This window comes from Ascaphus truei, chromosome 3, assembly GCF_040206685.1.
Source record: "Ascaphus truei isolate aAscTru1 chromosome 3, aAscTru1.hap1, whole genome shotgun sequence".
Classification (NCBI taxonomy): domain Eukaryota; kingdom Metazoa; phylum Chordata; class Amphibia; order Anura; family Ascaphidae; genus Ascaphus; species Ascaphus truei.
The window spans coordinates 413,838,015-413,863,236 of NC_134485.1; the positions used below are offsets into that span (position 1 = coordinate 413,838,015).

Below are 25,222 nucleotides of genomic sequence, written 5' to 3' on the forward strand. Positions count from 1 at the left end.
CAAGAACAGAAACGGAACATACAGAACTGTGCAGGACGAGTAACTGAAGATGTAAGAAAATGTAACTGCGACATGGTGCAAAGTATCGAAAAGAAGAAGGAAGTTTAAAGAAAAATCACTGGGACCCTTAATGCAAAACATAATTCCGACGTAATTCTATATACACAGTACAGACGGGCGGACATCATTCCTTAAATCCTGCCCACACACTTACCGGACACAATGTTGCTGCTAATGATCTTGCCTCCCAATGAGGCCAGTGACTTGGGCACGACCGTGATGATGCTTCCGCTTGTGGTCTTGACGTACGTAGCCCCTGGGGTGGCCGCCATACGTGCCCCCAGCGTGGAGCTCAGGGCCGGGCGAGTGTAAGTGGCTTGTGTGCCTAATAAATGGGGAGGGAGGTTGAGACTATGACAAAAGGTAAGAGACAATTCGATAATCATAACATTGCAGAGAGAATCAGACTGGTCTAACTTATAGCAGGAAGAGTACGTAACCTCTCGGCTGCTAAAGGGCCGAGCAATCCACGCAGAGCACTCAGCAGCTACAGCATCTTCCCATTAACTGGACAGAACTAGCAAACGCTCGTTTAAAAGAGCGTACTAGAGACTGCTATTTACATTGGGTAAGGGAGGAATATACAGCTCACTGATCTACCCCAGCAAGTCCAAAAGACCAACGTTAAACATGGAAGACAAAGACGTGGATGTACCCATTGGGCGACAAGGGAAATCCCACGTGGGACTCCGAGGTCCCCACCATCCTGGAACGGCAGGGAGAACCTAGACATGGCGGGTACACCCTGGGAGAATGACCCGCTCATTAAGTGCGATGGGTCAGCTTAAACTAAGACCGCGCTTATAGTGACGGCGACGCGGCCCGAAAACAAATACATTGCCGCCGCGTGCGCTTATAGTGCACGCGACAGCGACAAAGCGACGTCGCGATAACCTGAAGCCGGCAAAATTTGATTTTTCAAGGGCTGTCGCGTCACGTGACGGCCCTTGAACAAATCAAATTGCCGGAATCCCGCGACCCCGCTGCCCGGCGAAACATAACTTTAGCCAGGGCGACGGGTGCCGTCACCCGCCGTGTCACCGTCGCCAACGACGGCACTATAGGCACGACCTAGGGGGGAGGGGTCAAAAGACCTCAAAATAGTTACCAATTTACAAAACCCACCGGTGTATGTTCAGCTTGCTAAGACTACGTAAAAATGGACAACACAGACATTTAGTCAATTCACCGATGTAGTTTTTGCTTAGCGAGTATCAAATGACCGGTGCAATATTTTTTACCCCCAGGTACATTTCTGTAATCTGTTCCAGGCTACACATGGGCAATTACCCCATCACCCTTTCCTATACGTGCGCGTATTCAACACTGCGCTACAGCCACTGGAAATAGGGAGACGCTGGATTTCATGTGAAAATACTGTTGTCAGGTTACATCAAATAAATAATTTGGAGGTACAGCTTGAAGTGCTCAATGTTCAAAAAAAAACATCAGCAACAATAGTACACACACACACACACACACACACACACACACACACACACACACACACACACTTTGTGCCAAAATCCCTAGCTGAGACGCTCACATCCTGTGGATACTGGTGACAGAATGAAGGATCTGTGCTACAGTAACGCTGCCAATGATCACATCTTCCTAGCAAACCGACGGCTGTGTGGTGAGCAGCGTTGGTGCCATGTTCACGTGCCGAGTGCTCTAATCTCTTTGCCAGAAGGTGGTACGCAGGTAATCCGGGAAACCTGCTAAAACCCTTCATCCTAAAAAACACCTCATTGCTTTGAGTTGAACTTGAGCCACAGGCTGCTATTCCTATTCGGTTTAGAAGAACCTCGCCTAGCTCAGCATGTTGGCAAGTGGCTAGTTGATGCCAGCTTTCTCTGTCTCCCTGCTGCATCAAGGCGGCTTCGGAGAGGTTTATCCGGCTTACAAGGTGCAATCCCACGCAGCTGCCAAAAAACAACCTTTTGCAAACCATGTAATCATTTGATCTGAAGTGTTAAAAGCAAAGATTTGGCTTCTTGGGGCTCTGAATAGGGGATTCGACTAAGATTACACAGACAAAGTCCCCTTCTCTTTTAAAGTCTTGTTAAACACACAGGGACATCAGACAAAATGGAGCAGCCAGAAAAAAAAAAAAAAACCCGCCTCGTCTCAACTCACCCGGTTTACAGACAAATTTATAGGTGTCAGATTTGGGTTAAAATAAATAAAAAGCCATCAGTTATGCAAATGTAACCCCTTAACCATGTCACTGCCATTAGTACATTTCGGTATTGGAGGGATTACCGTGTAAACGCCTTCGTCATGCAGTTTACTTTTTGCTCCAGTTGAGTTGTTAAGGCCGTGTTTATAGTAGAGCCGGCAGTGCGTGGGCACGACGTCACTTGCGCGAAACATGTATCGGGAGGCGTGGCCGCGACGCGAGCTGTTCGCCCTCATTGGCTGAACCGCACTCGTGATGCGGACGTCTCGCAGGGAAAACACAACGTTGGAAATCTTTTTTTTTTTTAAATCGCGCGCCTGGACACTGCGTTCGCGCGCTCTCTACGCGCCTTCATTGATCTGCGTATGTTTGCTCCGGCGGCACACGGCGTCGTACGCACACATGCCGCCATTATAAACCCGGCCTAACAGAATACCAAAAACAATGGAAATATAAAGAGATACAGAGTCCGTTTTCAATCAAAGATTGCAGCAAGATGGCGGCACAACAAGAGGATGGCCTCTAGATTTGCCTCTTTTTAAAACTACCTCCACCCTACAATGGTTTGTCTGCATCACACTCCCAGCCCCAAAGCCTTCCCCCTTTGCATACGCCGGTTAAAACAGTCGTGTGGCCTAGCACTTGGACAACAGAGTAACAGTAAGAGACGAGCTTACCACTGGGTGTGGTGACCAGTTTCGTGGTCATAATGGCCCCATTGCTGCTCACCACCATTATGGGAGAATTGCTGCTGTTTGGCAGGGTGGCAGACATCGGTTTGGGGAGGATTTTACTGGGCTGCATCTGCTGAGTGATGATTTTAACACCTGAAACTGGAGAAGGTCAGTCAAATTAAACAAGGGGGGGGAGGGGGAAATATGCACAACACAAATAATAATTGCTGTACATAAAGAAACAATAGTCCCTATTAAAAACGTTGTGAGGTTACTTCCCTTATCACTGATCCCCACACCCCGAGGCCCTTACTGTCCCCCAATATGCTCATTCTGCACTTAGCTTGCATCCTCTTACTAGATTATTACTCCCTGTATTATATGGCCTTTATTTGTACATTGTTGACCCTATATAGAAACAAACACACATGCATGTCAGGGAAGTTCGGAGCTCTTGAGCTTCCCTGACATGGAAAAGCGGCTTCACAGCTCACTGAATAGGGGACCTGAACACACAACACAAACGGATATGGAACATGACGTCTACCCACCAGATTCCTGTTTGATGGGCATCGTGTGCTTGATCCCAGGGGGCATTTGGGATTGTGCGGCAGAAACCTGCTGGGCCACAGACGCCGGCTGAGCCTGTTGTGGTATTTGATGCAGCTGCGGCTTGGGCGATTGCTGGTACTGCTTGGGGAACTGCGCTAGGATCTGGCTAGGAGAAGCAACCAGGCTCTTGGGGGAGGGGAGCCTGGATGAGGCCACTTTGACCACCGATGTTGAGAGACCTTCAGTGGAGAGAAAAACAAAAAAAAAAAGTGTCAATGGTGTGCGAGGTCAGAGGGCACAGCGGCCTTTTCTGGTTGTACAGATGTAGCAGACTGCTGATATCACAGCGTTCCCATAGCATTCAATGTACAGTAGTATTGGGTATGTAGGGGGTAGTAGGGATATGATACCCTTTATTGGACCAGCAAGTAGTTGATGTTACAAGCTTTTGAACCTCTTAGGATAGGACACGATGAAGGACCCCGCGAGGTTAGAAATCTTGTAACACATCATCTACTTGCTGGTCCAATAAACATTTATCTTACCCCCTACTCCCTCCTCTGTTACTACATGGAACAAAGGACCAACACTGCTCCCACTCGCTCTTTCTTTGCCCACTATAGGATCCCGTGGCAGTGATTAAAGAATACCCCACGGCATCCCACTATTACACACCAGCGGGGGCAATAAACGCTGCTACGTCTGTGCAACTACATAAGTCAAGATGAAAAAGCGGTGCAATCGCTACTGAATTTGGTCTACAAAATAAGCATAAAGCGCACACTGCAGTCAGCAAAATCCATCCCCGGTATTTATTTGGAGGTATAGCGAGTATCTGAATTGGTGTCGCCGTAATTAAACCCTTGTCCTGCAAAACGTGACCGGTCACTCGAGCAGTGAAAGGGTTAATTCGGAGTGTTACCACGACAAACCGAAAGAAGCTAGAAGCGGAAAGTTGCCCCCCCCCACCCCCCAAAAAAAAACACACACAAAAAAAATATATATTTTCTATAGGCAACACACGTTAACATTTGGTTAAATGCAATAGTTTAATTTAATTTTGATTTATTATTTGAGATCATGTTGCGGTTTAGTCGTCTCTATTCGAACCCAGGCCACCTCTTTATTCCTGACCTACAAGGAACGGCATTCCTACAGAATATTTTATTAAAGAATCGCATCCGTGAAAAAGGTTGCATTGCAATTTTAGGAAATAAATGTTTCAAAAAAGAGCAATGATCCGTGAGACCCAATGTCATCCCATCCCAAACAGCGGCCCCTGTAAGGCAGGGATCAAGGGCCCTGCGCAGCCGCGCACACTCCTGCAGCCCGAGCGATGTGTGAACTTGGCTGCAGGAGATCACGGACACGTTGCGGGGGCGTCGCGAAGCTGGTTCGCCCTCATTGGCTGAACCAGCTCACGTGCGCTGACGTCATGCGGCAGCCGCCTGAAAATACAAAAGGTGTATTTTCAAAACGCGTCCGCGTCACCGCGCCTGCACACCTGTAGGCGCACACGCACGCGGGTAGGTCCCATAAGATAATAAAGCAGAGTGCTAGCCGGGTGCGCACATGCACGCCGCGATGCCGGCACCAGAATCTGGGCCGATGAAGCACCAAGAAAGAAAGTCGGTGTAATAGGTTTTCAAAAAAAAACATTACTGAAAAAGAAAATAGACACGGAAGAAAAAAGTGGCACGGCTACCACGGAGGACTGGAAGAAAAGCAAATACTGGTAAGAAAAAGGTCTTTCTTCCACGTTCCCACGGTAGCCCTAATGGATGGGATGTGCCAGTATGATAGCTTGAGACTACACAATAGTCGGCAGAAATTGACGTCCAAATTGAGCGTGGGTGAGAGCAGGCAGGCAGGGGGGCGCAGAAAGAAGAGTTCGTGCATCCCTGCCCTAAGGGACTCACAAACTTTTTGAAATTCTGCCTTCATGGTGGGTGGGGGGGGGGGGGGGGTCGGCTGTTTGCCATTTCCAGCAATGGTTTTTCCGATGGAGCTTTGACAATTCTGATTCAAGGAGTATCTGGGAAATAGTTGTTCCAGTCTGTAGGTTCTGGCTTTAAGAAGATCTCAAAGGATCTAGGACCTGAACACCTTCAGGCTCCTTTTTTTGGAGTAGGTCCACGTTTTTCCCTGCTGTCAAAGCTTCAAACAAGTAGCGGCCAGTGAACAATGAAACTAATGTATTGTTACAGGTATCCCGCAGCCTATGTCTTTAGCCACAAGGCCCGTCAAGCCGAGGAACTGCCACTAACCTGTCAAAGTGTCTTCAATGTCATCCTTGAAGATATTAAAGCTCTTAAGGATCTGCTGACAGGGCACACAGGTCATTAAATCTTCTTGTAGGTTGTGACTCCAGGTACGCAACAGTCTGGATAAACCTGCTATAGCCGTGGCCGGTTTGAGTATAGAGCTTACTGCTTCTTAAGCGATCATTCATCCTCCTTTCCATGGGATCCTGAAAAGATGAACCACCCCACCAAAGGGCACCATGGTCCGGTGTGCCAGACGTGTGCCCGACGTGTGCCCGCTGTGTCAATCCTGGGAGTCTTATCCCAATGTTTTGCATCTAGTTCAGAAAAAGGAAGCCTGTGATCTGGACCGTTTGTCGGATTAGCTGCCTGGTCTCAAACTTGATGGATTTAAATGGCATACAAACAGGAACAACGTCTTTGGAAAACCAGCTGGAAAATTTTATTTAAAAAAAAAAAAAAGAAGAAGTGCAATCCCATGTAGCTAGCCAGGAAACAACCTCGTGAAGAATATAACACTCTTATTGTCTTCCCTAAACAGATCCAACTAAGCTCAAAGCAAAGGTTCGACAACTTTCATGTTGAGTTTCTTAGCAGCTTCTGAATGTGGAAGTGTGTCTGAATAAGGGCTGATATATAGAGCGTGCGGCCGCGCGTGCCTATGCGAACGTGCGTGCACGTGCCGCATGCATTTCCTGTATATTGTGCCAGGAGCTGCAGGTAATGTATGTATGTGTGTGCATATATGTGTGTGCATATATGTGCGTTTACATATATGTGTGTGTATGTGTTTACATATATATGTGTGTGTATGTGTTTACATATATATGTGTGTGTATGTGTTTACATATATATGTGTGTGTGTGTGTGTGGTCGCATGGGTTGTGTAAGTGAAAGGAAGTCCTAGATAAGATTTTTTTTAAAGAAAAAAAAACTTTAATAAATTTTTTTTTTACTTCTGCAATCATTGACACACACACACACACACACACACACACACACACACACACACACACACACACACACGGTTTTCCTCATCGTCGCCGCTGTCCGTCGGCTCCCCTCTCCCAGCCCTTGTACAGAAAGGCTGACTAACGTCAGCCAACTACAATTCCGCGCACGGCGCTATAGAACGTGCCTTAAGGGTTTTGTTTACCCTTGGCTCACCCTCTCCTTATCAGAGAGCCAATACAGATAAGCGCAGGAGAAGGGAGGCAGCTCTGGCTATGCAAGCACCTGCTGAACACACAGCGACAGACACAAGGGAGTCAGAGGAAATCAAACATCTCCCAAGTCTACATAACATTAAAAAAATATGTATAGTTACGGGCATTGATCACCTATATTCAACTCGCTTGCATTGGTTCACTTTGGTCATGCAATGGATTACACCTTTAAAACCCCAGTTTACACCCGAAAGGTGTTTGGTTATGGCAGCTGTTTTTTTTTAGGCTTTACCAAGCCTGATTCTGAAAGTGCAGGCTAAGCCGTGTGCTCGACAAAAAGTCCCTCCAACCTCTGCCCCTCAGAAGGCAAGAGCCAAAGGAACATGGAAGCATTTTAAAAGAACTACAACTCCCAGGATTCCACGCAGATAATTCATGGAATTGGTGCAAGGAATATCAACGATCAGATCAGAGATAATCAGAGGGAATAATTATGGAGAGAAGGGGAGAAGATTCAACCTGTACTACATTTTGATTGGGCGAGATACTCATATTTAGCTAGTACAAAAAAAAGTGAAACATTTGCCAATTGTCATGCAAGAGAAATACTAATTCCTCAACCAGCTCCAGTAAAATCAGATTTCTTCTTGGATTAACAACAAACAAGAAAATATGTGGACAAAAATCTAACGGAGGTAATCAACCTGTATGTCCGGCCAACACAATACGACAAAATACAATGAAGAAAACAGGGATACCGCCCCCAAAATAAAGAGGAGCTCTTCAAGTGGGGCTCTACTTCCACCAGTCTCTTAAATCAATGATCATTTATTTGGGGAACAGTGGAGAGTGCCACGTTTCAGGTCCCACATGGATCTCTCATCGGGACACGAAACGCTGCCCACTTTACTGTTCCCAAAATAAATAATTGATCCTAAATACTGCTGTCTGGATCTCCACTTTATTTTTTGGGGCTATCACCGTTTTCTTCCTTGTATTCTTGGGATAAGCATCCCCTTCATGGGCATATCCGGACATAGCTTTCCTTTCTATAGAAAGTGTAGAAGGGCGCACAGTCCTTCACTCATTTCTTTTTGTCTAGAAGTTCGACAATTGGACCGAAACGTTTGACAGTCCAAACTTCAGACTTGAACATCTGCAGTTGCTCCAGGTGATGTAGACAAGGATGTATTTACCTGCACAACATACTGACCACCCCATGAGCTCCGTGATAGGTTAACGTACCCAGTTGGGCGTCAACTCCCATTGACTGCATAAAGCCATACCAAAGGATTGATGAATGCCTGCTGTGAGGTAGTGTGTTGCCATGGTGCTGTTTTCATCTCTACCAAAGAATCTCTGGGACACCTGAATCGCCCCAAAGGCGGCAGCCAAAGGGCAGGTAAAGGGCGTCGCCATTTGCTGCCGTTCGGCTGCTGTTACAGCTGCTCGATGATTGGGCTGGGAGAAAATATTTCAGATGCATATTCATGCATTTCCGCCTCCACACATTACCCGCTCTCACAGATCTACCTCCACATAACCCCACTCCTCTTCCCAAACGCCAACTCCTTCAACTAACCAACAGCTATCCGAAACACACCGACCTTCTCGTTCCCCTGTACCTTGTGTTTCCACTTACCCTTCCTTATAGAGTGTAAGCTCCTTGGGGCAGAGCCCTCCGTACCTACTGTAACAATGTATGTTGGTTACTTATGGTTTTCTCGTCCTCCAACCCCTATTGTACTGCGCTACGGAATATGTCGGCACACAATAAATAAGAATAGTAATAAATCTGGGGGGGAGAGTGAGCATTCTGTACCCGATGTGATAACCCGTGAAACTCACCTTGCCTAGAAAGGAGGAGGAGCTTGGAGCATTTTAGGATGGAAAGGTTTTGTGCTCACCTTGTGCTACTGTGGACATGACCAGGGACGGGCTCGAGGACACCACCGTGGTGACGGCGATGCTGCTCGGGGAGAGCGCGGAGCCGCCGTTATTGCTGCTGCTGATGACCGAGGACTGAGGAGGAGACGGGATCACCACCGGCTGCTTCTGCGTGGCGGCCGAAATGGCAGACGTGGGGACAAGTTTGGTGACCGCGGCGTAGTTGTGGGACTTCGATAAGATGTTGGGGACAAACGTCGAACTCGGAGAGGTCGTCACTATTATCACCTGTGAAACAAAAAACCGTGGCATGGGAAATAAGGACAAATCCGGAGCAATTAAGCGGAACCAAAAAAAAAAAAACTCCATTTTCCCCCCCCTTACAATTGTAAAAATGTCACACCGTTTGCATAACGAGCATTAAATCATTTACAACAGGGGCGCACAAACTACGAGCTGTGGCCGCCCTCTCCTAAGACTCGGCGTCAAATTACGTCGCGGGTCATGCGACGTCACGTGATCCCGCCGCGTCATTGGACTCGCGTTGTCGACGAAGACTGGGCAGAGACCAGGTAAGAGAGTTAGAGGCCTCACGCCTCCCCCGGTATTTAAATGAAATGCCGTGGGGAAGAGCGCGGGACCTCTGTGACCGCCGCGCGCCCCCCTACAGATTCTCAAGCCCCCTACTTTGCGCACCGCTGAATTTACAACGTGATAAAAGTCGCTCCATATCAGAGACCCCTTACTCCATTTCAGATCCATGTCACATTTAGCGAGACCCCAACTTACTTTTTAATTTAAAATGCAACATGTGCATAAACTGACATTTCAATGAAACACGCCTTCCATTGGCCTCCAACAATTGCATTTGGCCAACATTTGATGCTTCTTCCTCTGTAATTTTGCCAAGATCCGACCTTCACCCTGTCAAGCTACTGCCAAAACTCTAATTCCTGCCCTTCTCTCCCGTCTGGGATATCTGTAATATTCTGCTCACGGGCTCCCGACTTTCTCCTTTGCAATCTATCCAAAATTCTGCTGCTAGAAAAAGGTTGCTTTCTCCCAGAACAGTCTCTGCTCACCTCCTCCAACCTCTCTAAATCGAGTTTCAGATCACCTACAAAGTTCTCTTCCTTACCTGTAAGGCTCCCCACTCCTCTGCTCCCCACTACACGAGTTTTAATCTCATACCCTTGCTCTGCTCATTCCTGCCCTCCTTTAAATCCCCTTTCATCTCTAATGCTCTCTCTCCTTACATCTTTTTCCCTCACTGCCCCTTACCTGTGTCACTCTCCCCCACTATGTAAACACCCACCACCTTCAAGACCAACCTTAAAACTCACCAAATTAAAAGGAAGCCCTCCAATAGCCCAGACTCATGGCTAGTGTCCCACACCCAGTTACTCCTACCAACCACGGTGGCCAAGCACTGCCATCTACCGCACTTATTCCCTCACCTGCAGTCTCTGTACGTCTCCCAACATTCCACTTAGATTGTCAGCTCTCCTGGGCAGGGATTTCCTTTCCGATTGTCCGATTTTGTTTGTGCACTTATTGTATTATAATTCCCTGTATTGTATGGTCTTCTGTAAAGCGCCATATAAACATCTACATACATAGGCAATTTCAGTCTCTGCTTGCAGAGGAACCTTAACAAATCTAATCTTTATCAGCAACGCCGGGAGAAGTCTCGCGGCCTCTGTACCCATTCCTAATACAAGCCATGCACATGCGGCATGAGAGACCATTAAACTTTACTTTCATCTTCTGCATAGTGGTTTTATTTACTCCCACAAAACGATTGGGACTTCTTTACATGGTATACATCTTTACTTGTATAGAGCTGTCCATCTACAATCTACATAGCGCTTTACAGCTGTAATACACGTGACATAATGGGAATACAGACATAAAACATTAGGAAAAATCCAAGTGCGTAGGGAGCAGTTACAGAGACAGTAGGAGGGCGTTCTGATAAGTGCGCCTGCAAGGGGCTACGGGCAGTGCCTCCGAGATGCGTAGTATCAGCCAGCGGCGCTACCCATATGCTTCAGTAAAGAGGCGTGTTTGGAGATGGGCCTTTAAGGCACTTGCGGAACATCCTTCAACATTCTCTCCCCAATGACAACAAAAGGCACAAGAGCCTTCCCACCGCCATCTTTCCCCTTCTCCTTAGAGGGCTATCCCAGCCACTGACCTTCTGTGTGGAGGTGTTTGTGGTCTGGGTGGAAGGTTTGGTGAAGGTGATCTTCACCGGAGACATGTGCGGGGGTAAGGAGTTGGCGATGCTCTGCATGATGTTGCTCATCTTGGGGCTGCCGCTCACGGGCACAGTGATGGTCTTGGAGACCGGTGGGGAGGGTTTGGGCACATCCTTCAGCACCACAGGGGACGAGCTGTTCGAGTTTGTGCGTCTACGTTTACGAGGCTTCTCGTCGTCGTCTGAGCAGTTGACGCCTGCAGAGAGAGGGTGAAAGGGAGCTTTGCTAAATACATCGCCGGGTGTTATATAAAGAGCTGGTGGCAGGCGCAGGCAAAATATTAGAGAGAGCGTGCTACCCTGGATTACAAGGGACTCCCAATTGGTTTCTCTCACTTCCTAAAAAGAACCTTTATCTCCAGGTCACAGGGAAAAACAAAAAAATAGGCACACAGTTTTCTGAGAATGAAGATATCCACAAACAAATTATTCAATAGGAACACTATTCTAATGTTAAAATCTACGTAAACGCACGCAGACCCCCCCCTGTAAAATCAGAACCCAAGCCCACCATATATAATCTGTGTCAATAAGGGATTGGGCAAAAGATATAAATCCCCAGTGTGACATCCAATGTCACAAATTATATAGTTAGATACTTCTGGTTTTCTTTTCATAAGCGAGGTTCAGTTCGTTCAATTCTTTGGCCATTTTAAGCCTGCAAACCTCGACAAGGTGTCCCCTCTCTTGCTTGTCCTAACACTACCTGCAGAAGGCTCTCTGTAACCCATCAAGATCAAATGATACATTAGTTGTAGTATATAAATGTTGGGCACAAACTCATTAAAAGGTGTCGTCCCTTGTAACTCCGGCGGCACACGGTTTCATGGACTAGCTGTGGTTGACTAGTGGCTTCAACATGCTTAGAATGTGTACCTTTATTTCCAAGCATTGTGAATCACTTGTACGATTGAAAACGTTTTTCTCCGTTGTTACGGGGCGAGAGATCGGTTATTATTCATGTCATTTCTATAGTCCGATCCAAGGTGGTATGGTGCTCAGTCACAATATGAACTAAAAGGAAAGTCCTTTCCAAATCTTAAGAACACAATGTCCGGATAAATCATAAATCAATAAATCATATCTCCAGTCCCATAATAATATAAATTATATGCCCGGGAGGATTAAGCAACTAGTGGTGCAATATAATTGAAAAATATATATGGTGAAAAAGGCAACAAAATTTTTTTTTTTTTACCCACCATAACTTAAAATGTGATATGGTAAACCTACCCAGCCTAGAAATATTGCCAAGCAAGCATAAAGCAACCTCACACTGATGATGCCCATCAAGGTTGAAACATTTCTGTGAGTGGTTTGACTTGCTTTGCTAGTCCCATGCTGTGCTTAAAAGCTGTGTGAACTGCGATGCATTTGCTTAAATGGGCTCCATGTGAATGGATATTCCAGGCAAAAGGTGACACATTGTGTGCCCATTTGCATGTCATTTCCCAGAATCCCTTGCTGCAGTGGGAAGCACTGTATGCGAGGTGATAATGGTGAATGGCAGGGCTGCAGACCTGTCTAAGACATGTGAATGTGCTCACAAGTGATATTCTTTATTGGAGATAATGGCAAGTCCATAGAGTGCAATTAGTTGAAGAATGACATCCAAGTACAATCTGTGCAGAACGAAGCACAGCTAATGCAGCACAAAATGGAGGATCAAACGCGGGCAACGCCCATAAAAATTTAGCATTTATTCGGCTCACATGGCCAGCTTTATCTGTTAAAGCGGTCCGTGTGAGCCGAATAAATTCTACATTTCTATGGGCGTTACCTGTGTTTGATCCTCCGCTTTTGTGTTGCATTAGCTGTGCTCCGTTCTGCACAGATTCCGCTTGTATTTCTATCACGTCATTGTGACTGATGTATGCCGTGCGGGAAAATCAGGAGAGATAACACGAAATAACACAAACAAAAAAGGTGAAATATATTACGGTAGTTAAACGGCCTTTAAATTACACGGAGTCAAAATATTCTCAAACACACTAGAAGGGGGAAAGTTTGGCAATCTTGGTAATATTTTGTATGTTACCCTCGCTCGCCTCCACTAGAATATATTGCGGAATGCGTAGGTACTTTATAAATACATTATAATTTAAACACTCAGGCAACCACCACCACGATTAAAGAGGCAATCCGAGCGGCCACGTCATCTTTAGAACATAGGACTGAAGCAGGGGGTCTCTGGAGCTGCACCCTGAGATAAGACATCGGTAGTGGGTGCCGGTAGCCGTTCAAGGGATCACGTTATTGCTGCGTTTCACAGCTCCCGCACTCTGCGGGCCAATAGGAAGCTGTGACGTCATCCAGTGCGGCTTCTTATCGGCCCAAGTGACGCGAGAGCTTTAAACTTTGCCGAGATCCCCGGCGCCCCCTCCGGAGGTATGTCCGGAAGCAGGTAGCCGAAAGTAAATGGGGGTTCAGTTCCAGAGACGCCCCAACTTCAATTCTATGTTAAAAAAATTAATTGCAAACCGGAGACGCGGCTGCACAACATATTACACGGATGCTTTAGGCCGAGTTAGGTGCGTGAAGACAGAGCGTGTGGCCTACTGCAGAGGCGATCCGTGGCCTGGGGTTCGGGGGGAGGAGACGCGTGCCCGGTTCCCCTCATTGGCTGAACCGCGCACGTGACCTGGCCGTCACGTGGCAAAAATCAAAAGATTGCGTCTGCTCGGCAATCGGCCCGCTCTATGGCCCGCCTGAGGCACGGCCTTTTCTTCGCGCCAAAGCATGGACGCGGCTTTGCAGCACACGACGCGACTTACTTTTGACGTAGACTGTGCTGCCACTTGGGAGCACGACGACATTTGAAGCCGGACTGGCCGGGCGCGGGGACTTCACGGTGGCGATGCTGCCACTGGGAACTGGGGTGGACGTGGGTGTGGGCGTAGTACTGGTGTAGGAGTAGCAAACCACCACTAGAAGAGACAGAGAGAGTACATTTCATTCCCATGCTAGGACTTCGTTAAGAGTAGACTGGGGAGAAAGGCAAATGGAACCTCCCCGGCCAAATAAAACATGTATGCGTACAGCGTCTTACGAGAGCTGCTCTACACTACTACATCCCGGAGGACACAAACTCAATGTTATCCCAAACACACACTTTGGGGAGCGGACTCAAACCTCAAATGCAAATAGAAGTTTTTGATATACTGCACAATGTGTTTCCTCATTGCTGGGCAGAAAGGCTTCGGATTTGGCTGATATTACTGAAGCAAATACTGTACAAGATTTTAAAAAAATAACACGTGAGTGACATGCAGAGATTACGGAAACGACGCGATACGTCTCATAATCTGTCACGTAACGCTCGTTTCCAGCTCCTTCTATAACCATTCCCTAAAACGCAAGCTGACAACACAACTTGGAGCAAAGATCTCGGGACATTGAAATTTGCCCGGCGCCTGAAACAATAAATCGATCATAAACAATGTGGAATCTGACCATATATAAATGTCCAGTCCTGACGATCCGGTAATCTTCAGATAAACCACACAAACCGTCTCACAACATGTGAAAAAAAGAACACAAGAAATATCACAGCATATAACTGTTAAACACTGCAGCATAAACAATACGAACATTAACAGACTGACAGACTCATTGTTACTATTGTTAGTCTGTCAGTCTGTTAATGTTGGTACTGTTTATGCTGCAGTGTTTAACAGTTACAGTATATGCTGTGATATTTCTTGTGCTCTTTTTTTCACATGTTGTGAGACAGTTTGTGTGGTTTATCTGAAGATTACCGGATCGGCAAGGCTGGACATTTATATATGGTCAGATTCCACATTGTTGATAATCGAATATTGTTTCAGGTGCCGGGATTATTTATTTGTTATACGTCATTGTACCTGACTTGTACTAGTCAGTTTCTTCTCGGCAGCCTGGCTTATACAGTATGTATAAGGCTAAGGCCCCGCTCCCTCAGTCAGCGTGCCCACACTGCATGCAGGCAGCGCGCTGACAGGCAATTGACCGCTACCTGCGGTCTGTAGAGAGCGGGAGCGGGGGGGGGCGTGGTTTGAGCAGGGGGCTCTCGTGCTGTCGTAAGCCCCCTTCCCCCCGTCTATCCCTCTCTCACTCCAGGAGCCCCTCGCACTCTGAAGCCAGGCACAGAGGGAAGGACACACACAGGCACTCACACACACAGGCACTCACACACTCACACAGGCAAATACACACGGGGGGGGGGGTGATTCGGAACGGGGGTGGGGGGGATCGGAGCAGGGGGGGGGAATCGGAGCAGGGGGGGGATCGGAAGGGGGATCGGAGCTGAAGGGAGAATTCGGATTGGCTGCTGGGATGTCACGTGACGCGACAGTCGCCAAAACCACAAGCTCCTTGTAGCTCCGGCTGGCTGACGCGTCACCGCACGCAGTCAGCCACGCCGGAAGGAGCCAGCGGGGGCATCTAGAACGGGGGCAAGCAGCTGGTGGCCGCAGCGGGACCAAGGCCCAAGTGTTTTGTTACCTATCACTGTATATTAGTAACACGTAGTTTTTAGACCATTAGCGCTATTAACACAATCCCTTTTTTACACATTGAAATTTGCACCAATTTTGCATTCATACATCTATTTTGTACGGTTTTCCGAAACTGCTCTCAAACATAGCACAATTCTCCATAATAAGGGTGTCTTAAACCCGTGTAGAGAAGGCCAGACGTTAAGTGCAGCTGGTAGAGTATTTGTAATGCTGAAGTTATTTACTGTGACTCCATTCTGTAAATGAAAGAAAGCATCAGGTCTGCCGTTTGCAAGAGGTTAATCTTCAGCGGGAGGTAAACATTTTAATGACACCAGCAAAAAGCACAACCAGTGATTAGTGTACAAGTCTTTACCAGACCATGCTGCCATTCTAGATAGTCTTCCTGTCACAATGCAGGTCTAGCAAGCCGTGTTCTCGGGCCTGAGCACCAGGTAACCCCACATAACATGAACTCGCCTTACCTTCATATACCTATATACTGCAGATGGTGATTAAGGAGCTCCTTCTTCAGTCCCCCTCCCAAGCACTTTACACCAGACAGTGTGGAACAGTGACCTTGTACTTTGCCAAGAGCAGCACATGGAACTGCAGCCCAGCAAGTGGACAGCGGACATGTCTATCGTCTCCAGCAACACATCAGCACAACATCAGTTTCTCATGCACCCTGATTTCTTAACCCCTTCCCTACCAGAGGGAGCTGCAGGAAGGGGCTTAAATTCGGCTCCCATCTCTATGCAGAACCCAGGGCGTGACCGACCCACCTTCCTTGTTGCCGGTCTCTGCAGGGTCTGGGAGCGAGGAGTTGTGCTGCCCAGCAGAGTTGGCGATGGCGTTGGCAGTGCCGGTGAAGGCCGTCTGCGGCACCAAGCGCGGCATCAACGGCACCAGGCGCCGACCCTCAATGGACCACTCGGCAGAGCTGTTCGGACCAGACATGCTAGAAAATCAAAGGCACGTTCACAGCAAGATGGAAAGTAAAGAAACACCACGTGCTCTACTCAAAGGTCAAAATGCTGCGGGTTACGCAGAGCTTCAGAATGTGGTCAGAGAGGAGAAGGTGACAAGTACACACAGGGTCGCGTCACGGCCCGTGAGAATTTCCCAGATCGGGTCTGGCTTGTGTCAAGAGCTGACTGAAACTGCAACCAAGAGAGGAAAACGGACTCTTCCTTTCTTGACATTTGATGGTTGGGGTGAGAGCCAAACGCTAACAGCTGTTTCGTGTGTGTAGATGGAAAGAGAAAGAAAGAAAGGAGAAAGAAAGAAAGGAGAAAGAAAGAAAGGAGAAAGAAAGAAAGAGAAAGAAAGAGAAAGAAAGAGAGAGAGAAAGAGAGAGAGCGAGAGAGCGCAAGAGCAAGAGAGCGCAAGAGCAAGAGAGAGAGCGCAAGAGCAAGAGAGAGAGCGCAAGAGCAAGAGAGAGAGCGCAAGAGCAAGAGAGAGAGCACAAGAGCAAGAGAGAGAGCGCAAGGGCAAGTGAGAGAGCGCGAGAGAGCGCAAGGGCAAGTGAGAGAGCGTGAGAGAGCGCAAGGGCAAGTGAGAGAGCGCAAGGGCACGAGAGAGAGCGCAAGAGCACGAGAGAGAGCGCAAGAGCACGAGAGAGAGCGCAAGAGCAAGAGAGAGAGCGCAAGAGCAAGAGAGAGAGCGCAAGAGCAAGAGAGAGAGCACAAGAGCAAGAGAGAGAGCGCAAGGGCAAGTGAGAGAGCGCGAGAGAGCGCAAGGGCAAGTGAGAGAGCGCGAGAGAGCGCAAGGGCAAGTGAGAGAGCGCAAGGGCACGAGAGAGAGCGCAAGAGCACGAGAGAGAGCGCAAGAGCACGAGAGAGAGCGCAAGAGCAAGAGAGAGAGCGCAAGAGCAAGAGAGAGAGCACAAGAGCAAGAGAGAGAGCGCAAGAGCAAGAGCGCAAGAGCAAGCGAGAGAGAGCGCAAGAGCAAGAGCGCAAGAGAGAGCAAGAGAGAGAGAGCAAGAGAGAGAGCGCAAGAGCAAGAGAGAGAGCGCAAGAGAGAGAGAGAGAGCAGAAGAGAGAGAGAGCAGAAGAGAGAGAGAGCAGAAGAGAGAGAGAGCAGAAGAGAGAGAGAGCAGAAGAGAGAGAGAGCAGAAGAGAGAGAGAGCAGAAGAGAGAGAGAGCAAGAGAGAGAGAGAGCAAGAGAGAGAGAGAGCAAGAGAGAGAGAGAGCAAGAGAGAGAGAGAGCAAGAGAGAGAGAGAGCAAGAGAGAGAGAGAGCAAGAGAGAGAGAGAGCAAGAGAGAGAAAGAGAGCAAGAGAGAGAGCAAGAGAGAAAGAGAGGAAGAGAGGAAGAGAGGAAGAGAGAAAAAGAGAAAGAGAAAGAAGAGAAAGAGAGAAAGAAAGAGAGATATATATACACACACACACACACACACACACACACACACGTGTGAGTTTCCACCTTTAATTGCCCAAGGCAATAAACTCTAAAGGCCTTCAAACTCCAGCAGATGTTCTCTCTCCAGGCATAGGGAGCAGAGCTCCTAACATTGTGATAATTGCAGGGTTAATGACTCACTTGTGTGCGATGGTTGTGAGCCTCTCATCATTCACTGCTCTCCGAACCTCTGCTCGATGCCGCTCTGTTGAAATGCTTAACAAAAACAAAAAAATGGAATTGGTCTTTGGATTATTACATTCAACGTTATAAGACCTGCTAACCCGAGCCCGTGTCCAACTCTCTGCTCACAAAGAGCTTCGGTGGTTTGTGCATCTTCATTGGCAACAGAAGCGAGACAATAGGACTAAAATCAGGGAGAGATTCACCTTAAAACCTTGGACAGTTCTCCCAGAAGCTCTTTCTTCTCCTTGCTGAGGTCCCCCTGTGCACGGAGGGCGCTGATAACCCCAGCGTACGCCTCCAATTCTGGCAAAGAAAGGACAGACTGAAGTCAGGAGTACCGGTACCATTGGAAGGGGCAGCACCTCCCAGAACAAAGTTCGGCTAATGGCTGGGTCATGTTTAACAGATTCAAATGTACGGGCCTGGAGTGGACATCAATTTATTTTTTTAGACAATATACTCTAAGTGATACAATGTTAAAAACTAAGGAAAATGATTATGTTAGACATCCATTAAATATTTTTATTTCCCATAATGTGGGATGGCCTTTTTTTTTTAATTATTAAAGATAGGTGAATAAGGGGGTACAGGTATTGGCCATTGTGACCAAATAAGCCAGAGATGAATAAAGGCTTCCTACACCTCCCCCGCGGGTAATCCTGTCTAGTCCTCATTGTCCTTATACGAGTCATCTTCCCTACTCATTTGAATGGAACTGAACTCTTCTACAGCGCAAGGAGAAGCATATTAGAGGGGGTCAGACTACTAGGGCATCTAGTGCCCACCAGGGGCCCTAGAAAACCCTCTACCATGGACCCCTTGACTTTTCACCCAGTCCCTCCAACTTTCTCCTTCTCCGCCGTGCCCCCCCCCCCCCCTCCCCTCCTGATAACACTGTGCCGGCTGTGACCTTCAGCTACGGAGAGAAGGCATAGAGGGAGTCAGGACTCAGAATGGTCTGCATGGGCGTTATTCCCCCCAACCAGGAACTTACCCAGTTCCCCAGCAGGCCAACCCACTCCTGAAATAAACCTCTACCACGTGTAATACAATATTCCCAGCAGTACTGCTTACTTGGCCGCCTGCTAGAACCAGTGACACTTGCTGTAAAAGGTGAAATACCCAATGTAGTCGGCGAGAAAAACGGTCGGAAAGAAATTAATATGGTCTAAAAAAAAATCGGCTTTCATAGACTAATCTCACCAATTGTAGCAAAGGTTTTGCCGCTTTCCATTTTGGGAAACTAATTATAAATTGCACTCTCAGGGGCTCTGAATAGGAAAATGTTTTTCAATCAAGTGTTTTCTTTGCCATTAGGCCCACGTCCCCCCTATCCTCAGAGAAACGATAAGGGTAGATTGTCTGTCCAAGAACTGCAAGGAGGAAATGACCTTTCATAGTATGATGCAGAGATCCACGAGACATTACTCCATCCTTCTCACCAACGTAGCTCATAACCCCCGGGTCCCGGAGAAGATAAGTTCACCCCGTTGTATAGGACAATGTCATACATGTTAGTATCTCGTCAGCCGTAATTCCAGTGCTGCAGAGTACTGACCGTTACAACGCCCGGTGAGGCGCCAGCTATGTCACGGCAAAACCGCTTGTCTTCTAGGGTAAGGGTCTCCAAACTACGGCCCGGGGGCCACATCAGGCCCCCCCACAAGATTTTATCCGGCCTGCAGCAACTTGAAATATATATATATATATATATATATATATATATATATATATATATATATATATATATATATATATATTCTCATTATATATTATTTCCCAGTGTAAGCACGGCATCCTTTCTTTGTAATTGTCACATTTCTCTTTTGTTCTGAATCATATCATGCTGATTAGCCCAAAGAGATCCAAATAAAACGTATTCATTCATAAAATATATTGATTTTTTTTTCCTTTGGCCCGCAAAAATGTGTAAAATATACGATGTGTCCCTTGTGCTGAAAAGTTTGGAGACCACTGTTCTAGGGGATGATTGGGCTAACCAAATCGAAGCAGGAGAGGAACGCCCTCCCCCCCCCCTTCAGTCAGTCGGGGAAGCGGTCATGTGACTGCTGCTGAAGCGATCACATGACCGCAAATACCAGGAGGTACATTGGGGTTGCTAGGTGGCTTCTCCAAAAATGCAGTATACAATGGCGAAAGGTGTGACAGTTTCCTCCTCTCCATGGCCCCTACCCCAGGCTCCTGACACCTTCTCCTGATTTGGCTGCTGCAGGGTAACACAGCCAATCAGAATGGAAGAAGCTGCCCACCCCCCTAGCAACAGCAACCCCCCCCTGGGAAATCCCGTGCCCCCCCCCCAAGCCAGTCAGGTCAGTATATCCAGAGGTAATCCCGTACACATACATGGATAGTCCAGTTCATTACTGGACACCTCACAACCCTAAAGGTACATCTGGCATGAAAAGGTTAATAAAAGATAACACTGGGTTGTTATCACGACTATATTCACGACTGCACAAAAGCATTAAGTGTCCCAGGGAAAATAACAGTGGTACAGAAACCCTAACGTGGATTTGTGTTCTCTCACTGAGGGAGGATCCCGAGCCACTGGCCAAGATCCCTCTACCACCATCTCTCCCCGTCATCGAAACGCTCTGCAATTCCAGTAGGAAAACAGACTGCCTGCATATTTGTGTTTATATGGCAACAATATACACAGAGCTTTATTAAACAGACAGAGTACAGGAAAATATACCATAAGCGCACGGTAGGAAATGAATCCCTGCCCCAGAGAGCGGGAAGTGCAAGTAGCCGTTTCCCCATAAAAACACAATTGTATGTATAGACGCCACTCATAAATCCTCAGCACATTGCTGCTGGTCAGTGTATATCTGGCACCTCTCCTCTGAGGCCGGGATAAGTGGCAGGGGCTGTGGGATTCCAGAATTTGACCCTTTCCTTATAAAAAAGAGGCCAGCAAGGCTTTGCAGACACAGCCCTCGCCCCACTTCCCATATCCTTCGTGGCTCTCTGAAGGGCAGGGATGGCCAAGGGGAAGGAGAACACTTGATTGACAAACGACTTCCCCAATCCGGGGCAGGAGGAAAAAACAATACAAAATCATGCCTTTAAAAAAAAAAAAAAAAAACACATGTTTTCATCTCTTTAGGCATGGTTACATAGGTCTACGGAAAAGAAGGAGTTTGGTCCGGGGGCGTGAGCATTCAACTAAAACAGGAATAAAATAAAATACATTTATATTTAAAAAAAATTTTTTAAAAACTAATAAAAAAAATCCTGTTTCAGTTACTGTAATAAAGCATTAGTCGGAGTGCGTGTTAACCTTTTTACAGCCAGCAATGCAACACAAAGCAAGAGAGGTGATGATTGCCAATGGCTGGCTTCCAGCCACAAAACATAACGCTGTATACACACGACGCAGACTCCTGTGCTCAGCAGACACAAACCCTCACTGTGTTTACAGCTAAACACACCGAGCCAGGCCTGCGAGAGACGTCCCAGCTCCCTCTGCTGGTCAGCACTACGCATGTGCACATACCAAATGGGCAGAACCCGGGGAGGGGGGAGAGAGAACTGGGGCTGATCCTTACCCAGCTTACGGAGAATCCTCTTGCATTCATCCCTGCTGAAGTCCAGGAGAGTTGGCCACACCACAGGCATCCTGCCCTACTCCACACACCGCCCTCCCTGTAACAGAAGAGGTTCACAGGCTGCTTACTAAGTACATAGCCTTGGGCATCAAGTAAACGTGTACGTTATAGCTTCATGGCTGACAGCCCTAGAAAATACATAAGTGCAGCCCTTGTGAACCACCATGGTAGTTACATATTGTATTTATATAGCGCCAATGTACGCAGCACTTTACAATACAAGGTAAATACATTACAATGGGGAGAAGTGCAACAGATACATGACAACAAAAGGGAGACCCTGCCCCAAAAGATATTATAATCCGATTCTAAGCCACATACTGCACTAAATTTAATTGCAGATATAAATATATAGATAAGCAATGTTACTTTCACTCACTGCCAAGTCTAACATACACATGCTGCAAATTAAAATGTGGGACGTAGATAACAAGAACGGACGAGGAGGATGGGGGGGGGGTGATGGAGGAAGAGGAGGAGGGGGTGATGGAGGAGAAGGGGGGAGGAGGGGGGGGTTTGGATGATGGAGGCGGGTACCTCTCCTGGAAGGCACAAGATCACAACAGAGGCAGGATGGAGAGGCAGCGGGTGGTTACGTCACCATGGAACGCTCACACCGCAAGGTTCTTAACCTCCCGGGGAACGTTCGATCATGGAACGTTCGGGGAGCCAGGCAGCGCAGATCCGATTTGTTTGATTGCGGCTCCCGCTGTCAAGATGGCGCGCCGGTGACATTGCGCATGCGTAAGGGCTGCTGGGAGTTGTAGTCCCGGCTGTCGATTGGCTGCGAGTCGGAAGCTCGTGACGTCTTTTGCTTACAAGGTTACAGTTTCTTTGTAAGCTCTGGAAGGAAGCCGGACAGGGACAATGTAGTTATGTTGTGCTTGGGAGCTGCAGCGCCTCTTAGATGTTACTGCATGTTGGGAGGGATGGTGGGCATCCCTCCGTCCACCCCCCCCTCAATGGTTTTGGTATCTGGAGATTGACATCTCTGTGATTGTCCAATTATACTGATTCAAGCTACAAGGACTAGAAGCAGCGAGATTTGGGCCCAAAAATTGAATCCTAATTGAAACTTGGAAAAAAAACAACAGTGGGAGGGCGGTGCACTGCTACTTCAAGAGACAAAACACAACTTTTTGGCAAAAGGTAATTAGAAAAAACGGACATACTGTATACATAAACAAGCGCACTCTGACTCGTTTAGTTCCGATAGGAACTTTGTCAAAGAGTATGCAATATATACTCTATATAGAATATAATATATATATACACGCAGACGCACACACATACAGTACTCTCCTACACTTCCCAGATTAAAATAGGTACACACATGTCTATTGGACCTCCGAGTCCCTCATATACACCCCACCCCTCATAGAAACCCCCCAACACCCCCCTCATAAAGAACCTGCAACACCCCCCCCCCCCCCCGGCCGAAGACTCTCCATACCCCTTATAAGACCAACCAACACCCCTTGTAAGATCGTGCCATGGCAACGCGACGCCGTGTGACGTTACGTTGTCAGCAGCACATGCGCGTTCGGCGCTTGTCTGCTGCAAATGCGCGCTTGGTGCTTGCTGACCCAAAATGTTGCCACCTTAGGTGACAAGGCCTATCGGACCTAATGAGAAATCCTCCACTGCTAGTAGCTTAACACTGCTAGCCGTAACCTGTCACCTTAACCGCTTACCCTAAAACTCCTAACCTTAACCCCTGAAGTTAACCCAAAATACTAACACTAATCCATCGAACCACTTACCTTCACAATGAAACGGCCGGCGGCTAGCTGTCCCCTACGGCTGATCGGCAGCTGTGAGATGGTCACGCCGAAATGTCCCATTCACATAGCGCTTCACAGCAGTAACACGTGACATAATATTATAACACATAATAGGAATATGCGCTTCCGACATAAAACAATAGGAAAAGGAGTCCCTGTCCTGAAGAGCTTACAATCTAAGTAGGGAGAGAGAGAAGGGGTGTGTTCTGGTTAAAATAAGCATCTTAGACTGCACTGGGCTCTGGGGAGAGCTCCATTTTAACCTCCAAGGCACTTCATATTTCTAATGCTTAAATATCCTGAACAGAACATTTAAAATAATATATTTAAAAAATCAGCATTGGAAAGAGATCTCTTAAAATACGCTTAAAAAAAATGGCGACAAGCACGGACTGCTGCTTTAAGACCATATTAAATATGAAGTCCAAATCCATGTGATTGAGCTGGCTCCTAGGCTGGAGAGATCAGCGAAATATTAATACTGACCACCACATCTGTTGACAATTATCCAAGATATATATATATTTATATATAGCCCAGTCAGCACTTATGGCTGCCAAAAAAAAAATACATTTTACTATTGCACATAACACCTGCTTTACTCCCTTTCAAAGGAAATGACTTTGATCATTATCAGCAATAATGGAGAGGCCAAAAAAAAAAACAATCCAGGAGACGCGTTAAACATAATGCCAGATTAGTTATTATAGGAAGGCACCCACACATCTATAGAGAAGGCTATTTATTCTTGTCATTTCGGAATGAAACTGCACCTTTTTTTGTTTCCCACACATCTTCACTTGAAACGCAGTGAGAGCAGGGGTGGAAAACTCCAGTCCTCAAGGGCCACCAGCAAATCAGGTATTCAGGATGTCCCTGCTTCAGCACAGGCGGCTCAGTCAACACCTGTGCCACTGATTGAGTCATCTGGGCTGAAGCAGGGATATCCTTGAAACCTGGCCTGTTGGTGGCCTGTGAGGACTGGAATTGGCCACTCCTAGCGTGGGGATATTCTGTGAGACGTGTGGACAGATGTCTGAGTGTTCTCCTTTCTTAACCACAAACCTTTCAAACGTTTGCTTTCCCCAATATCAAGATTTCATTACAAACGATATTTCCGAGAATAATCCCAAGAGGGTCTGAAGAGGCAAATTATTTTGTGAGTAGAGATGCGTGGGATAGTTATATAGGACAAAGAGTAAGGTTAATGGCATATATCTGGAGATGCTGTTCTGCTCCTCCTCAGTGTTTGGGGGGGGGGGGGGGGGAATATGTTTTTTTCAAAGTGTCATTAATGCAAAACTGGAATAAAATAAACAGCATTTTATATATATATATATATATATATATATATATATATATATATATATATATATGTATATATATGTATATATATATGTATATATATATATATATATATATATATATGTATATATATATATATATATATATATATATATATATATATATGTATATATATATATATATATATATATATATGTATATATATATATATATATATATATATATATATATATATAAAATTCAGTGGTTGACAAATCACCAAAAAATCTACTCGCCACACAAAAAAATCTACTCGCCACCTAGTACCAAACGTGTGCTGCTTGGGCCAATATTTACTCGCCCGGGGGTTAAATCCACTCGCCCGGGGCGAGCAAATGTATAGGTTTGTCGAACA

At 46.8% G+C, this 25,222-nt stretch overlaps 1 protein-coding gene across 11 annotated transcripts in view; it reads right to left on the minus strand.

Annotated features, from left to right (window-relative positions):
• EMSY (EMSY transcriptional repressor, BRCA2 interacting) overlaps positions 1–22,478 on the minus strand; it is a 48,587-nt gene extending 26,109 nt beyond the window's left edge. For 9 of the 11 annotated variants that reach the window (XM_075592681.1, XM_075592678.1, XM_075592677.1 and 6 more), the window contains exons 1-11: positions 22,277–22,478; positions 21,680–21,776; positions 18,311–18,410; positions 18,063–18,137; positions 16,306–16,481; positions 13,820–13,972; positions 10,983–11,242; positions 8,806–9,073; positions 3,468–3,707; positions 2,920–3,075; positions 215–385 (exon numbers count right to left, since the gene is read on the minus strand). In XM_075592681.1, the coding sequence (XP_075448796.1) occupies positions 215–385; positions 2,920–3,075; positions 3,468–3,707; positions 8,806–9,073; positions 10,983–11,242; positions 13,820–13,972; positions 16,306–16,481; positions 18,063–18,137; positions 18,311–18,410; positions 21,680–21,749 (1,669 nt within the window). In that variant the 5' untranslated portion in view covers positions 21,750–21,776; positions 22,277–22,478. Of the gene's footprint in view, positions 1–214; positions 386–2,919; positions 3,076–3,467; positions 3,708–8,805; positions 9,074–10,982; positions 11,243–13,819; positions 13,973–16,305; positions 16,482–18,062; positions 18,138–18,310; positions 18,411–21,679; positions 21,777–22,118; positions 22,180–22,276 lie in introns of those variants that run through there. The other 2 variants (XM_075592672.1, XM_075592671.1) reach the window with 2 other exon arrangements.
• Between the last annotated feature and the right edge of the window lie 2,744 nt (positions 22,479–25,222).